This window comes from Thalassophryne amazonica, chromosome 1, assembly GCF_902500255.1.
Source record: "Thalassophryne amazonica chromosome 1, fThaAma1.1, whole genome shotgun sequence".
Taxonomy (NCBI): domain Eukaryota; kingdom Metazoa; phylum Chordata; class Actinopteri; order Batrachoidiformes; family Batrachoididae; genus Thalassophryne; species Thalassophryne amazonica.
The window spans coordinates 4506480-4523574 of record NC_047103.1 but is presented as its reverse complement, the minus strand read 5'-3'; the positions used below and the strand labels follow the sequence as shown (position 1 = coordinate 4523574).

The following is a 17095-nucleotide window of genomic DNA, read 5'->3' as shown; positions in this document are numbered from 1 at the left end:
ACGGTCAGTACATATCCAACTGCAACATATTCAGCTTCATAAATAAGACTGAATAGAAAAGTTTTTCTTTTAAACATTTGTGTTCTCGGCTCACACACCTTGATGATCCTTCAGATGAGTCTTCGCTCTGTGGCTCCGGAACAACAGGGGGTGCTGGCACATCTGCAGACAGGTCCACTTTATTTGAGGTGACACCCTCCGTTTCGGTCTTCAAGAGGTCCGGAGCTCCAGAAACTGAGTGAATGATTTGAGCAATGGAGGCCAGAGGAGGAAGCTCCTTCAGAGGAGCAGAAGGTGGCGAAGACGCGGAGGAGGGTGGTTTGGGGAGCAGCGGTTTGAGCCGTAGGGATCGTGTAGAGTTGTTCTGGTTGTGGGGGAGGGAGGAAGGAGGAGGAGTAGCTGCAGTGAGCTGGTAGCATCCGGACTGGGGATGGGGGTGCACGCAGGGCAGAGTACTTCCCGTCTTCTCCTCTGTGGATGGAGCCTTTTTCAGAGCCAGAATCTGCTGCTGTTCAACAAAACTGCCACTCTGCTCCATCTTGATCCCCCTCTTCTCTGCGGCACTCGCTGCCTCCCTCCTCTGCCTCTTGCTGGGAATGGACAGGTCGATGGGCTGGTCTGGGTCAAAGCTGGGGCACAGGTTCTCCACCTTCACCCCAGGAGACACCGCCTGTTTTGCTGGTGCACGGCCCTTGGTGGAAAAGTCTAGAGGCTGGTCAAGTTCTGCAGATCCAGGATAAACCAAATTCGCCAGCTCTTCGACCTTCACCGCTTGGAGTAACTGGACTGGCGATTGTCCAGTCCCATTCATGGCCGTCGGCCGCACTGGACCAGTGCCATGGACAGAGGCAACGGTGGCGGCGGCAGGTGCAACAGCAGGCAGCAGCGTGGTGATGTGATCCTCGATCTCTCGCTCCTGGACCTCAGGGTGCTGCTTCAGCAGGTGGTGGATGCAGTTTCGTTTGGCGAGGAAGGCAGCACCACAGCGCCGGCACTCAAAGGGCTTCCTCTGGCAGCCATTGTGTGTGCGCAGGTGGATCTGCAGGGCCCGGTAGGTCTTCAGGTCCTCGCTGCAGAAGCGGCAGGTGGTCTCGGCTCCGCTGCAGCCCGTCTCTGTGTCCTGGCTCGTGGTGCTCGTGGCCGTGGTGATGGTGGGTGTGATGTTTGTTGACGTGGTGGAGGTGATATACTTGATGTTTTTCTCGATGTCTTTCCTCGAGGTCTTGGCGTGCTTCTTCCTGAGATGGCGCTCACAGTTTGCTTTGACCGTAAAGGGGTAGTGGCAGACGCGGCAGACATATGGCCGCTCCCCGCTGTGAGTCCGCAGGTGGCGGATCAGAGTAGCTTTGTCTGGAGCCACATAGTCGCAGATGTTGCACTGGTGTGGAAGGATGCCAAGGTGGAAGCGCATGTGTGCCTGGAGGACACCCGAAAAGGCAAACACCTGGTTACAGAAACGGCAGGGATATGAGCCTTTAGCCGAGCCGGCGTGCCCGACATTCCCGCCTTTGCCTCCAGACTTTCTACAGCCAGGCCCCAGCTCCTCCTGTATAGCCGTGGCGGCTGCAGGGGGGGAGTCAGACAAGGGCATGTGTGCATTGCCTACGCAGTCAGGGTCCATCTGCCCGCCATTCCCAGCTGATGATGATGAGGATGATGATGATGGCGTTTTGAAGAGCGTGGGCGTGGGAGGTGGCAGGCTGGGGCTGATGCAGCCCAGTGAGGCCTGCTGGGAATTCTGGAGTGGGGGAGGAGTCGTTGCTGTTAGGCTGGAGCGAGGGGTGATGGGAGGTTTGGGCTTCAGCGTCGGCATGCTCTTCTGACCTGGAAGTTTGGAAAAAAAAAAAAAAAAAATCATCATCAGAAATAAACGCTGCACCAGTTTACCCTTTTTTACTTTCAAACACTAGAAGCCATCAAAGTCAGACATTCTGCACCAGGTGATGAAACAAACTGTCCACGTCACACAAACACTCACCTTGACCTCCATTAAGCCCCAGAGCTTTGGCCCGAGGCGGCAGACTCAGCCCCATCTGATTTGGTGCTGCCGCCGCCACTTTGAGGATCTGCTGGATGTCTGCCAGCTCCATGATCCCACCTCCACCTCCCTCGGTGGGTTTCAGCCCAGATGAAGCTGCTGCTGCCTCGTCGTGCTGCAGGAGGAACCCGGCCTGGAAAGGCTGCAGGGACAGCAAGTTGAGGGCATCTCTCTGGGACAGACACTGCAGGGAGGCTGAACCTGAGCCCGACCCATCCAGCAGCGGAATGCTGAGGGCCGCCAGCTCCCCGACACCCAGGCTCAGCCCAAGACCTCCGGCCACGAAGGCTGAGGCAGTTTCCTGGGGTAGACTGGAAGAGGGCGGCTCAACGTGGATCACCTTGATACTGTCCAGATGGGCCTGGTGGATCTCGTCCTCAGTGGGGCCGGATTTCACCTGAAAAATAAAGACATTTGTCATTGGAGGACAGATCCACAGTTCATTTGTAAACGGCTCCACTTGTAGAACCCCAGTAGTTTTTGAGGTACTTTCTTTGCGGTAAGCGGTGCAGACCAGCACAAAAACTGTCCAAACCAGAATGTCGACAAATTAATTTCAAATAAAAAGATCTAAGCTGAGGTTGACAACACTGGGTTCAAACTGGCCTGACGACAACTGGAATGAAAGTCCTCAATTTCCCTGAACGCTGTTCTTCTGCAGCACACGTGATCAGCACCGACAGCGAGCGGACCGTGACCCGTTGGATCAATTAGACACACCCAGGTCTGACACCAGAACAAGATCAGAGCTAGTCCTGACCAGATTGAGTGGTATGAGATCTTAGCTCATTTAAAGAGAGAGCAGTCCAGTGAAGACTTCCAGTCCCACCTGCTTCACATGACGGTGTCCCGGGGTAAACACCGGTCTGACGGGCAGCAACGGAACTCCCTCTCTCATCTATGAGAAGAGGGCTTTTAAACCTTGATCCAAAGGGTTTATGACATCATAAGGCAGACGAGTGCATCTTGACCTTCAGATCATAATGTTGATCCTTGAAATATGGGAAAGAGGTCAGAAGAAAACTGATCTCACTGTTAAAGAAAAAAAAGGTTTTGAACCCGGTCTGAATGTAAACAAGCTCACTTTGAAGTTAGCTACATGTTAGCTAATAAAGCTAGCTGAACACTGCGGCAGGTTCAGTGCTTCCAGTTTTGCGAGTTTGCAGCCAGATGCAACAACGTTTTTCACTTTCCCTTGAAACTAAAACTCTAGAAACTAATGTCTAGGGCTGGGTATCGAGAACTGAGAAATGATTTCGAGAACAGTAAGAAATGATTTGATCCACCGATATCCATAGAGTTTTTGCTTAAAGATTCCATTATTGGTCCTTCAGAGTGCCTGTTTTTGAGAATGTTTATCGGGAAAATGATCATTTCTCTACATTGTTTGCAAACCCTGCAGCGGGTCTGTAATCAATGGCTTCTGCAGCGACTCTGCTTGAACCAATGAAGCAGTGCTCCGACCCGCAGCTTTGTTGCTTTTCAAAAGCAGCAAGTCCGCTTCTTAACCCCTCTCAAGGCCATTTAAAGATGTCAATCGTGAGTCACTTTTGTGTGGATTAAAGTCACTAACTGGGACTCTTGTGTTGTTGCAGGCAACTAACGAGAATCGTCCTAAGTTCCGCTCCACTCCAAAGCTGCGCCACTCTCTGTGCCAAGTCAAGTTAGAGTCCGGTTGGAATTAATAACTTCAAAGTGAATCGCCGTTTTAAATCAAATGGCATCTCTTTCCAAGCATTGTAACACAGTAGGGCTGAAATGATTACTCAAATAACTCGAATAATTTGATTACAAAAAATGTTTGAGGCAAATTCAGTGCCTCGAAACTTCGTTTAAACATTGTAGTACATATGCCAGGCCTGTGTGTGGCGCTGTAATGTCCCCAGAAAAACAACAGAAGACGACAAGAGCATGCACTCAGGCCATGTAACGGCTAATAATTTAGCCCTTCAAGCCACCGCTTTCCAATGCGACACAGAGTAAAATAAAGCCTTTTAAGAGAAAGAGGGTCCACACTGATCATCTGAAATAGACTTCCTGCACATTTAAAGCAAAGCAGTGTGTTTGTCTGTTATTAAAAACACACAGTCTGCTCGACGTGGTGAGTGACTATTGACCCGACGACCAGGTAACCACAGTTGAAGCCGGCTGCTGTTCAGACTCACACTAAGTGCTTCGTTTTTTCTGGGCAACACACAATGCTTCACAAACACGGTAACTTAAAAAAAAAACAACAAAAAAACAGTAACTGTGAGGCTGCATGTTCAACCTCCTGTTGAAATGCATCTGCTGAATCGCAGAGAAACAGGGATAATAATAAAAAATAAAAATAAAAATAAAAAAATCACGTAGGGATCCAGTCCACCAACCTTAAAAAAAAAAAAAAAAAAAAACAACTCAAAATGGTTACATTTTACAACTTTTACAAGCCACATCCCATCACCATTTCAGCAAAATGTCAAGACTTTGGCATAGGGACATTGTGCCATTGCTTAGGGAGAGCCCTGGACTATTGATGTTTAAAAACGCAAAAGTACTTTTTATCCAATTACTCGATTCTTCTTCTTCTTCTTTGTCTTTCGGCTGTTCCCGTTAGGGGTCGCCACAGCAGATCAATCGTTTCCATCTCACCCTGTCCTCTGTATCTTCCTCTGTCACACCAACCACCTGCATGTCCTCCCTCAGCACATCCATAAACCTCCTCTTTGTCCTCCCTTTTCTCTTGCCTGGTGGCTCCATCCTCAGCATCCTTCTCCCTATATACCCTGGGTCTCTCCTCTGCACATGTCCAAACCATCTCAATCTCACCTCTCTGACTTTGTCTCCAAACCGTCCCACCTGAGCTGTCCCTCTGATATGTTCATTCCTAATCTTGTCCATTCTTGTCACTCCCAAAGAGAATCTCAACATCTTCAGCTCTGCCTCCTGTCTTTTTGTTAGTGCCACTGTCTCTAAACCGTACAACATAGCTGGTCTCACTACTGTTTTGTAAACTTTCCCCTTCACTCTTGCTGATATTCTTTGGTCACAAATCCCTCCTGCCACCTTTCTCCACCCACTCCACCCTGCCTGCACTCTCTTCTTCACCTCTCTACCACACTCTCAATTACTTTGAACAGTTGACCCCAAATATTTAAACTCATCTACTTTCACCACTTCTACTCCTTGTAACTGCACTATTCCACTGGGCTCCCTCTCATTCACACACATGTACTCAGTCTTGCTTCGACTGACTTTCATTCCCCTTCTCTCCAAAGCATATCTCCACTTCTCCAGACTAGACTCAACTTGCTCTCTACTCTCACTACAGATCACAATGTCATCTGCAAACATCATAGTCCATGGAGACTCCTGTCTGATCTCATCCATCAATCTGTCCATCACCGTTGCAAACAAGAAAGGACTCAGAGCTGATCCTTGGTGTAATCCCACCTCCACCTTGAATAAGTGTCATTCCGACTGCGCATCTCACTGCTGTCACACTATTCTTGAACATGTCCTGCACTACCCTAACATACTTCTCTGCCACTCCAGACTTCCTCATACAATACCACAGCTCTTCTCTTGGCACCCTGTCATAAGCTTTTTCTAAGTCCACAAACACACAATGTAACTCTTTCTGTCCTTCTCTGTACTTCAACAGTATTCTCAGAGCAAACATTGCATCTGTAGTGCTCTTTCTCGGCATGAAGCCATATTGCTGTTCACCTATTTTCTAAGCCTAGCTTCTACTACTCTTTCCCATAACTTCATGCTGTGGCTGATCAGCTTTATGCCTCTGTAGTTACTGCAGCTCTGCACATCACCCTTGTTCTTGAAATAGGAACCAGCACGCTTCGTCTCCACTCCTCAGGCATCCTCTCACTTTCCAAGATTTTATTAAACAATCTGGTTAGAAACTCTACTGCCATCTCTCCTAGACATTTCCATGCCTCCACTGGAATGTCATCTGGACCAACTGCCTTTCCACTCTTCATCCTCTTCATAGCAGCCCTCACTTCTTCCTTACTAATCTCTTGTATTTTCTGATTTACTCTCACCACATCATCCAGCCTTTTCTCTTGCTCATTTTCTTTATTCATTAGCTCCTCAAAATATTCCCTCCACCTTCTCAGCACACACTCCTCACTTGTCAGCACATTACCATGTGCATCTTTTACCACTCTAACCTGCTGCACAGCCTTTCCAGCTCTGTCCCTTTGTCTGGCCAATCGGTACAAGTCCTTTTCTGCTTCCTTACTATTCAACTTCTTGTACAGCTCGCAATATGCCTTTTCCTTTGCTTTTGCCACTTCTCTTTTCACCTTACACCGCCTCTCCTTGTACTCTTGTCTACTTTCTTCATCTCTCCTACTATCACAAAACTTTTTCACCAACCTCTTTCTCCTTATGCTTTCCTGGACCTCTTCATTCCACCACCAAGTCTCCTTGTCTTCCTTCCACTATCCAGATGTTATACCCAGTACTGTCCTAGCTGTCTCCCTCACCACATCTGCAGTACTTTTCCAGTTGTCCAAAATTGCTTCCCCTCCAACCAGTGCTTCTCTCACCTGCTCGCTAAATTTCACACAACAGTCTTCCTCCTTCAGCTTCCACCATCTGATCCTTTGTTGAGCTCTCACTCTCTTCTTCTCTTTACCTCTAAAGTCATCCTACAAACAACCATCCTATGCTGTCTAACGACACTCTCTCCACCACCTTACAGTCTCTGATTTCTTTTGGCTTGCACCTCCTATAAATAATGTAGTCCACCTGTGTGCACCTTCCTCCACTCATATGTCACCCTGTGCTCCTCCCTTTTCTTAAAGTAGGTGTTCACCACAGTCATTTCCATCCTTTTTGCAAAATCAACTACCATCTGTCCTTCCCCATTCCTATCCTTGATACCATATCTACCCATTACTTCCTCATCACCTCTGTTCCCTTCACCAACATGCCAATTGAAGTCCGCTCCTATCACCACTCTTTCATGCTTGGGCACACTCTCCACCACCTCATCTAACACACTCCAGAAATCTTTCTCCTTCATCTCACAACCTACCTGTGGGGCATATGCACTGATGATATTCATCATCACCCCTTCAATTTCCAACTTCACACTCATCACCCTGTCAGACACTCGCTTAACCTCCAACACACTTAACATACTCTTCCTTTAAAATGGCCCCAACACCATTTCTCTTCCTGTCTTCACCATGGTACAACAACTTGTACCCACCGCCGATGCTCCTGCTCTTACTTCCCTTCCACTTGGTCTCTTGCACACACAATATGTCTACCTTTCTCCTCTCCATCATATCAGCCAGCTCTCTCCCTTTACCAGTCAGACTGCCAACATTCAAAGTCCCCACTCTCATTTCCACCCTTCTAGTTTTCTTCTTCTCCCGCTATTTGTGGAAACGTTCTCCTCCTCTTCTTCGTCGTCTTCGCCCAGTAGTAGCCCAATTTCCACAGGCACCCTGTTGGGAAACAGCACCGGTGGTGGATGCTGTTAACCCGGGCCGCGACCGATCTGGTATGGAAATTCGATTCTTAGTCTGCATAGTTGCGTTGGCTTGTTTTACACCGGATGCCCTTCCTGACGCAACCTTCCTCATTTATCCGGGCTTGGGACTGACACTCAGAGTGTACCGGCTGCACACCTCATATGGCCAAGATTTCCGACTCGATTAATCGCCAGAATAATCGATGGAATACTCGATTACAAAAATAATCAATAGCTGCAGCCCTATAAATGGTAAATGGACTACATTTATATAGCGCTTTTCCATCTGCATCAGACGCTCAAAGCTCTTTACAATTAGGCCTCACATTCACCCCGATGTCAGGTTGCTGCCATACAAGGCGCTCACTATACACCGTGAGCAACTAGGGGATTAAAGGCCTTGCCCAAGGGCCCTTAGTGATTTTCCAGTCAGGGATTTGAACCCAGGATCTTCTGGTCTCAAGCCCAACACCTTAACCACTAATCCATCACCTCCCCCAATATAACACAGTCAACAAACTACAACAGAATAAAACATTTTGTTTTTCCCCCAAAATGAGATGTCCTGCGTTGAGAGCTCAGCTTAGAGTCTGTGGAGCTACATTTGTGTCATTAATGTCTAAAAGGAAATTTTGACAAAAACTACAGATTTTATTTCTTTTTCTGTTCAGAGTTTAAGGATCCAGTGATCAATTTCATATTTATTTATTCTAAGACTCAACAAAATATTACTGACATATAAAACCTGTAAAGCCTACTTTTAGTGCACAGAAAATTCACAGGAGGTATCGGATAAGGAATCAGATCGATAAGCAGAATCGATTTATAAAATCTTATCCATCCCTAAGAATGACAAATCAGCAATTTTTATTCAAATAAGCTGCTGAGTTTGTAAACAGCTACTTACGACAAAATTACTGCTATATAGTCCCCGCCCCACCAAAAAAACAAACAAACAAAATAGCAAACACAATAACCCAACCTTCAAGAGAACAGGATGCTGTCAGCTTCATTAGACTAGAAGATCACGTCATCATATAATCTAGCGACATTTCAGACAGCCAATAGGAACTTCTGGTGAGATGTTTAATTTTTTTGCACCACTGGGCGGGTTAGCCTGCTAGCTAGCGTCATCACAACCTGGATAATGTGTCAGCATTTGCCTGAAGGGAACATATTCGTACATCCCGAGTCGTACAGCAGAACTCCTAACAGATGTGACATCAGCTGGCCTTGCGCCTGGCATGATTTAATTCTGCCTCCTTAAACATCAGCAACATCAAGAGTTATTTTGATGTTAAGATTTGACATGAAATAATTCTGTAAATTAATTAGAATCCAGTGAATTAATACTGATGCGGTTATTCGAATAAATTTGACCTTGGACATGTGATGAAGACCCAACAGCTCCAGGAAACCGTTCTGCTCAGGTGGATCTTCTACCGTCTCTGCTCCTGCGGCTGCACTTTCTGGTGCTCTGTCCTCTGGTTTCTCCTCACATTCTTCGGTGGCGTTCTCCGTGTCGGCGACGGCGGAGGGGACTTGGTGGCTGGTGGTTTTATGGATGTCCAGGGCGGAGCGAAGAGGAAACGCCTTATCACAGCACTCGCAGATGAACTGATGGAACTTACTGATGCAGCGACGAAGATTTGTCTCACACCAGACCTGGAAGACAGCAGAGGAGCAACTCTGGCTTCAGAGGTTCTAAATGCCACAAGGACATACAGAACACCATTTAAACACCGATGGCACGACAAGGAAGAAGGTTAGTCACTGATACCTGAGCGATGTGAGGAAACTTCTTGCAGGAGAAGTCGATGAAGGCGAGATCATTGAAGCCGGTGGGGATGGAGGGATTGTTCTGGATGAACGGACGGCCACTGGGGTCCTGGGGGAGGAGCTTATGGACTGCTGCATTGTGACGCAACAGACCGCGGTGGGTTCGAAACGAAACACAGCAAAGATCACACCTGGAAAGACACAAAGATCAATGCTGGAGTAATTCTGCTTGATACAGATGCTTCCTGCCCGAGTCTGCATTAAACAAGCAAACAAAAATAACTGAAATGGCCGAGACTCCTCCCAAGAACTGGAATAATCAGACTGAAAGAAGCAAAGTGCTCTTCAAGAAATAAATCTTCAAAAAATAAAGCAAATTCACAAGTTTTTGCTGCTTAAGTTACTTTGTCTTGTCTAATAAACAGTTTGTTAATGGTTTTAAACCGTCTGCTGGCAGCGAGAGAGTTTGAATGAGTTTCAGACCAACTCAAAGCCAACAATAAAAGTTTAAAATCATGTATTTTGGATAAAGTTGGGAAAATCTGGCCTGAACTACTTAAAAAAAAAAAAAGAAAGAAAATCTCTCGTACGCTAACTTTTGAAGAGGTAAAACAGCAATTTTGAAGCGGTTCAGACTTTGTTTAATAATTAATGAATTTCTGAACAAATAATCAGGGTTCTCACCAGCATTATAGCAGCGTAGCAGCCCATTACGCTGCTGCATGAAAAATTATACCGCAGTTGGGCCGTTACGCTGTTTCCAAGGGCATGTAATGGGAAAATTAGAATTTCTGATCATTTCACCCACTGGGGGTCCACAATCAACCCACAGAAATGATCATTTTTTTTCTTCAACCTCAATCAAACCCATTTAAAGTTGTCAATCGTGACTCACTTTTCTGCTGATTAAAGTCGCTACCAGACTCGTCTGTTATTGCAGGCAAGAAAAGAAAATCATCTATTGCCTGCATTTGAGCGGCAAATTGTGTGAAGTAGTAGCCATAGTTTTTTTTAATCTTTGTTACAGCCTTACTTTAAAGCCAAAAGAAACAAGGCCAAAACACAGAACAGTGTAGACATGTCACAAACATCAGAACTGCTAATTTGTACACAGCAGTTTATTCAAGAAAATCCTTGTTTTTTTTTTCTTACATTAAATAACTTGGATTTAAAATAGTTTTAAGTAAAAAAAAAAAAAAAAAAAAAAAAAAGATTCTTTCAAACTCTTTGATGTTTGTCTGTAAATTAAAACCATAAACTAAATTAAACCATAATTAATTAATTAAACCATAAACTAAATTAAATTAAAACCAAAACTGTTTTGCTAAAACAGACTGGGATGTGTTTAGAACCGCGGCCATCCAGGAGGATTCTTCTGTTAGCGTAGTAGAATATGCTGAGTATGTATGTGGGTATATCAGCACCTGTGTTGAGAACATCATACCCACCATACAAGTCAAGAAGTTCCCCAACCAGAAGCCCTGGATTAATACCGAGGTACTGCGCTTACTGCGTGCTCGCACTGCTGCATTTAAATCTGGCAACAAGGCTGAGCGCAAAGCCGCACAATATAGACTGAAGAAGGCCATGAGAGCGGCCAAGAGGCAGCATAGAGAGAAGACAGAGAACTTCTACTCCAATGCTGACCCCCCCCAATGCTTTTCCATAATGGGCTTATAAAGGGGCCTTATTTGTTAGTCTAAATAAATATACCAAAATCTGAAGTTGAGACAGAATAGAATATCTCTGTGTTTCAAAATGTGAGGAAAGTGTTTCCAAAAATGCCACCAATTTGAGGTTGAAGCTGCAGAGTAGACCTTCATCTGGTTAAAGGTGCTGAAAGTCAAGCTCACCTGTTGTCTCTGTAAACTCACACCTGCTGCTATGCTTCGAAAAAAAACAAAGGCTCTTTTAACAGCAACTATTTTATTATTTCAAAAAAGTCTTTTCCTTATTTTAACATGAAGTGAAGGAATCATGAAACATGCCCATGAAGTCAAAGTTCAGTCAAAAAGACATTTGCACAAAGACAAGATATGTTCAAACTGATAAACTTTATTGTTTTTGTGGTAGAGAAGCTTGAATCTTCGACTGGACTGGGTTGCTTGACGCGAGGACGTTTTGCTTCAAATCGCAGAAGCTTCCTCAGCTAAAAGCTCTGGTAGTCTGACTTCTGTCTTGACTAGGGATGGGTATCGAGAACCGGTTCCTTTTGGGTATCGGTAAGAAATGATTCGATCCACCAACATCAATATGCTTTTTGCTTAACGATTCTGTTATCGGTCCTTCAGAGTGGCCATTGTTTTGGGGGATGTTTGTCAGGAAAATGATAATTTCTCTACATTGATTACAGACCCTGCAGCGGGTCCGTAATCAACTTTTCTGCAGCGCGGCTTTGCTTTGAACCTTGAACCAATCGAAGCAGGCTAAAACCTTAAAGAGCATACGTCTGTGTGTATTATTTACCTTTTCTATGTTAAACCGACCTGTTATAGTCTTCTGAAACAGTTGATAGATGTATTTTATAACTTAAACACGGGAGCGATGCTAACGCGTTAGCACGTCTACGGCATTTTCAATGTTAAAACTTAGCATTAAGCAGTTTCAACTGTCATCACGTTCGGGTGCATTTGTTTTCAAATTGTAATATTTTTTAAATGTATTTTTGTTTATATATTAATAATCTAATGATTATTACATACAATTTTAGAGAAAGAGACAAAAAGAACCTGAATAGAAACACAACAGAAAATATAAAAGCAACTAACAATGAACATACATAAATAAATAAATAAATACATACAGAAATAAATGTTTCCTGTGAACACCTAGTGACTCTTACACCTCCATTTCATCCCTGTTTTATTTAAGTTTAATGAAAGTTTGTTTCGGTCAAACCATATTTTCAATGTGTTAATTTCTTCAGTTATTTCCTCCAGAACTAAGAAAAACAATTTTTGTTTCTTCCTTGATTGTCAAAAAGACACTAACACAAAATAACATTTAGTGACTGCCATCAGCCGACATTCCCCCCCAGGAAAAGACAACTTCTTTTTGTACGCAGTGAGTTTAAGTTCACTACGCCGAGACGGCAGCTGGTCAAATCCCATCTGGAGTGACTCTGACCTTTAAAGATGGAGAACCAAAAGAATAAGCAACAAAATAATCAATAATAAAATGAAAATCAACATAAACTCTTACCAGCACCCTTTAAGTCAGTTACAAATGGAAGAGGCCCAAGAACTGAGCCTCGAGGGACACCAATTTGCCTTCACACTCAGAGCGGCCAGAAGCCACTGCACTGTTTTATCTGATAAGTCAGCATTAATAATAACAACTGCATCGTCCACAGGGACGGAGACTTTTGACAAAACAAACAGTTAAAAAAAATTAATTAATCAATCAATAGTGTCAAAAACATTTAAAATCTTAATATCTGCTGGAATAGATATTGTACTGTTCTATAAAAATCAGACAAATAAAATTAGTTAAAAAAATAATAAAAATTGCTGACTCATGTTTCTACGACTGAGTTCAGGAACTGGTCTCTAATTACATAAAAAGAAGTTTTCCAGACAACAAAGAATAATCTTTAAAACTATAGTTTGATTAAAAGTATAAGTTATCAGGTCCGTTGTGCTTTGATATGATCCAGACCTGGAGCAGGCTCCTTACCTCAGCGCCGTGTCCGGGTGCGAGTCCATGTGAGCATCCAGCTCCAGTCTGGAGCTGCAGGTGGTGAAGCAAATGGGACACTGCAGCAGCTCCTCCTCTGATCCCTGAACCGCCGCCACCGGTACCGCTGCCACCTCCTCCAGTGCGCTGTCCTCTGCCATCTGAGGGGGGCGACAGACACACGCTAACAGGATGTCGACTGCAGAGTCAAACGTACCAACAAACTGACTGGGAAATTCTATATAAATATATAGTAGGAAAAGCTGAACAAGTCGCATTAATTTTCCGCTGTTGATGAGAAACGCAAGAAAAAAAAAGTTTTATTTCCTCGTTCTCAAAGTGTGCGAGGAAACTCTTCAAAATAAAACAAAGGCCTGATCACGTTAGCTCAGTTAGAAATCGTAATGGTGGAACTCCAGCATTCGTAATTTAGCCGCAAACATCCATTCATGTGTTCAAAGATTAAAATGAACTCTGTTGAAACAACAGTTCCTTCATTATCGGGGGGGGGGGGGGGGGGGGGGGGGGTTTGTTTATTGCGTTTTTGTGTGCTGACCTTCTTTGTGGGCGGCTCCTCGCCGTTCTCCTCCTCCAGGCCCTGCCTCCTCTTAAAGGACGGACGGCGGCGTTTGGTCGGGGACGGGGGGCTGATGGGAAGCAGGCTGCTGGCCGGGTCCTTCTCGTGGATCTTCATATGCCTGAGAAAGGTCAAAGGTTAAGTGCTCTGGCACATTTTGGATTGACAGCCGCCATGTTTGACAGCAGATTTCATGCAACAGCACCACGGGTAGGAAGTGATGCAGCCTGGAAATCTGAACAGGAAGTGAAACCTCCCGCCAACAGCTGCATCAGCAGTTTAATCAGACGAAATCTGGCACGTGCAGACGCACGAAAACACGCACGCTCAGACACATGCCCTATAATGAGGTGGAATTACTGGAGCAGACCCTCAATGCCTTAGAATGTCAAAGAAGGTAAAAGCTGCCCACCCATTGCCATGACAACAGTCTCCCCACAGTCCACTGGCTGACGGCTGAGCGACAACAAAACGGCTTAAACACATTAAGTCCATTTTAGTGCAAATAAACTATTTTACAGGCCTCTTAAGAGGGATTTTAAACCAGTTCAACTCAAGTTTTTTTTTTTTTTTTTTTAATACTAGCGCTAAATCACGTCATGCCACCCAAAGGAGCTTCACAAGCGCAAATAAAGCAAACCCAACCGCCCCGGCCCCCAAGCAAGAACGTTCTTAAGTGCTTTCAACCTTAAATTCATTAATTTAAATTATTTTAAACCACACACACAAAAAATTCCCCCATAGGGAATAATTAATTACCGTGTGTGTGTGTTTGGAGAGGATAACTCAAAAACAGCTGCATGGCTGTTGTCTGGACTGATATCTAGAGGTGATTACATTTTGGAGCAGTTTGGTCAAAGGTGAGAAAACATGAGAAAAAAACCCCAACACAAAAACCCCACTGCTTTCGTATATCTCACAACCAAGACACCTAGATGGATGATCTACAGCATATATTGTTCAACAAAATATTTGTGATTGATTGGTATGTATGACATCATAATGAAGTCAAACAGTCAAAAACAGTCTTAGAGAGATGAGTATTTACTTGATCATTTATATCGTGGTGTGCAGCACCAGCCCTCTAAGGCCTTTCATTCTACTTCAAACCAGGTGTTTTTTAATTTCAGCAATGATGATTTTATCCATATAAAAATGGAAATGTATATTTGGATTAAAATAGTTTAAATCACATTTTAAAAGCATAAACAATGACACAACTCTTACATCTGAAAAACAAACATTTGGGATTTGTATTTGAAAAGTGGAAAAGATGAATTAAAGCATTTTATTTTTAGGTTGTGAGACTAACTGATTCACAAGTTTCACCATCAAATATAAATTTGCCCCCCCTCCCCCCGCCCCCCCCCCCCCCCACACACACACACACACACACACACACAGACACACACACACACACACACACACACACACAACACACACACACACACACACACACACACACACACAAATCCTGGTGTCAGTGTGCTTGCTCATGGGCTGAGGAAAGTCCACATCTAAATGAACTAAAAATATTGAAATGTCTTGAAAATTTTGCAAATATTTGTGAACACTTCTTTGTGTTCTTTAAGTTCTTCAGTATTTTGGGCTTTTTAATTGTGCACGCTGGAAGGAGTGGCGGGTGGGGGCGGGGCATGAGAGCTAGCTCGCTCTTCACCGTTTACGTTTCTGAATTACTGTTCGGTGTGAATTTAAATATAAAATTTAACACTTTTTATTTTCAAGCAGAAAAAATGTATTGTGTGAACACTGTGGAACCATCAACATCAGAGGTTTTCAAAATGTGGGAGAGTGAGCCCCCCTCAGAGAACTAATTAAGAGCTGTGCCCCCTCCCCACCAAACAACACACAATTTCAGTATCTTCCTGTGTTTTTTATTCTTTTACACATCTTAAACACATTTTAAAAGTATTTGTGTGTTTTTAAAGGAGCTGTCTATGCATTTACACATTTTACAGCCTTTGTAAACATTTTAAACATGTTTTTAAAGAACTTGCTATTCTTACATTTTTTTACCTTTTGTCATATTTTAAACTTTTAAACATCTCTGTGTTTTTAAATGTCTTTCGCATAACTAACAAATTTTAACATAAATAATATTAAACTTTATAGGGATGGATGCTAAGATTTTATCAATATTGATGCCATTATCAATTCCGCTTATCGATCCAATTCCTTATCAATTCCCTTATCGATACCTCCTGTGAATTTTCTGTGGACTAAAAGCAGGCTTTACAGGTTAAAAATAAACAAAAGCTGTAGTTTTTGCCAAAAGCATTTCCTTTCAGACAGTCACTCTGTACCTCTGAGCTGAACTCAGCCAGATGCTGTACATCAGCATCAATGTTATTCATGAAGAACGCAGGACGTCTCATTTTGGGAGAACAAAATGTTTTAGTCTGTTGTAGTTTGTTGTCTGTGTTCCAACTTTTGGAAAGAGGTGTCAATTGATTTTAAACGTTGATCTGCTTTGACCTTATTAATTCCGCCTGGAGTCTAACTTGACTCGGCAGAGAGCCACACAGCGTCTGGAGCTGTGCCAACAGAACAGAGGGCGATTCTTGTTTCTGTTTCTTGACAAGAGTCTACTTAGTGACTTTAATCCACACAAAAGTGACTCATTATTGACATATTTTAATGGCTTTGAGAGGAGTTAAGAAGCAAACTTGCCGCTTCTGAAGAGCAGCGAAGCAGAGAACCAACAACGCAGCAGATAGGAGCACTGCTTCGTTGCTTCAAGAGCAGCCACCGCAGAAGCAGTTGATGACAGACCCACTGCAGGTTCTGTAATCAAATGTAAAGAAATTATAATTTTCCCGATAAAACGTCCCTAAAAACAACAGCCACTCTGAAGGACCGATAAGGGAATCGTTAAGCAAAAAGACTATTGATATCAGTGGATTGAATCATTTCTTAACGATTCTCGAGAAGAACAGGTTCTCGATACCCAACCTGTGCGCACCCCCCCAAAGATCTCTGGCGCCCCCCAGGGGGGCGCACCTGACACTTGAAAACCACGGGTCAACACCAACAAAATACAACAACCGTCACAGGCTGAACCGTACCTGATGATGTCATAAAGGACAAAGAGCTTCAGGTTTATTTTCAGAGGAGTTAAAACATTTAAACTCCAGCATCACATGCATGTTTAGTGCACGTGATGCATGTATCTGTGCGTGCACGCTGCTCTAGTTTACGTGTTCTGAGAAGCGTGAGAAAGTGTGCATGCTGTTCACATGTGTGTATAAAGGTCACAGAGCTAGCATGTGCTGCAGTGGCGGTGTCAGCTTACAGTGGCCAAAAAAGAGAAGACGACAAGAGAGGGAGAAAAAGAGGAAAGGACTGGAGGACAAGTGTGCAGAAAAGGAGAAAGGAAGAAAGGTCTGGAAAGAGGAGAGATGGGCAAGGAAAGGAGGGAAAGAGAAAAGGGGAGAGGAAGGAAAGAAAGGGAGGATCAGAAAGGACACATGAAGATAAAGCAGAGGAAAAGAAAAAATGCAAAGAAAAAAGATGGAGATGA

The 17095-nt window shown here is 44.0% G+C and overlaps 1 protein-coding gene across 3 annotated transcripts in view; it reads right to left on the bottom strand.

Moving 5' to 3' along the window:
* Positions 1-17095, bottom strand: part of rreb1a (ras responsive element binding protein 1a) — a 96914-nt gene that overhangs the window by 6046 nt on the left and 73773 nt on the right. For all 3 annotated transcript variants that reach the window (XM_034185431.1, XM_034185571.1, XM_034185503.1), the window contains exons 8-13: positions 13534-13675; positions 12978-13138; positions 9304-9493; positions 8904-9188; positions 1979-2435; positions 99-1824 (exon numbers count right to left, since the gene is read on the bottom strand). In XM_034185431.1, coding sequence (XP_034041322.1) covers positions 99-1824; positions 1979-2435; positions 8904-9188; positions 9304-9493; positions 12978-13138; positions 13534-13675 — 2961 coding nt within the window. The remainder of the gene's footprint in view (positions 1-98; positions 1825-1978; positions 2436-8903; positions 9189-9303; positions 9494-12977; positions 13139-13533; positions 13676-17095) is intronic.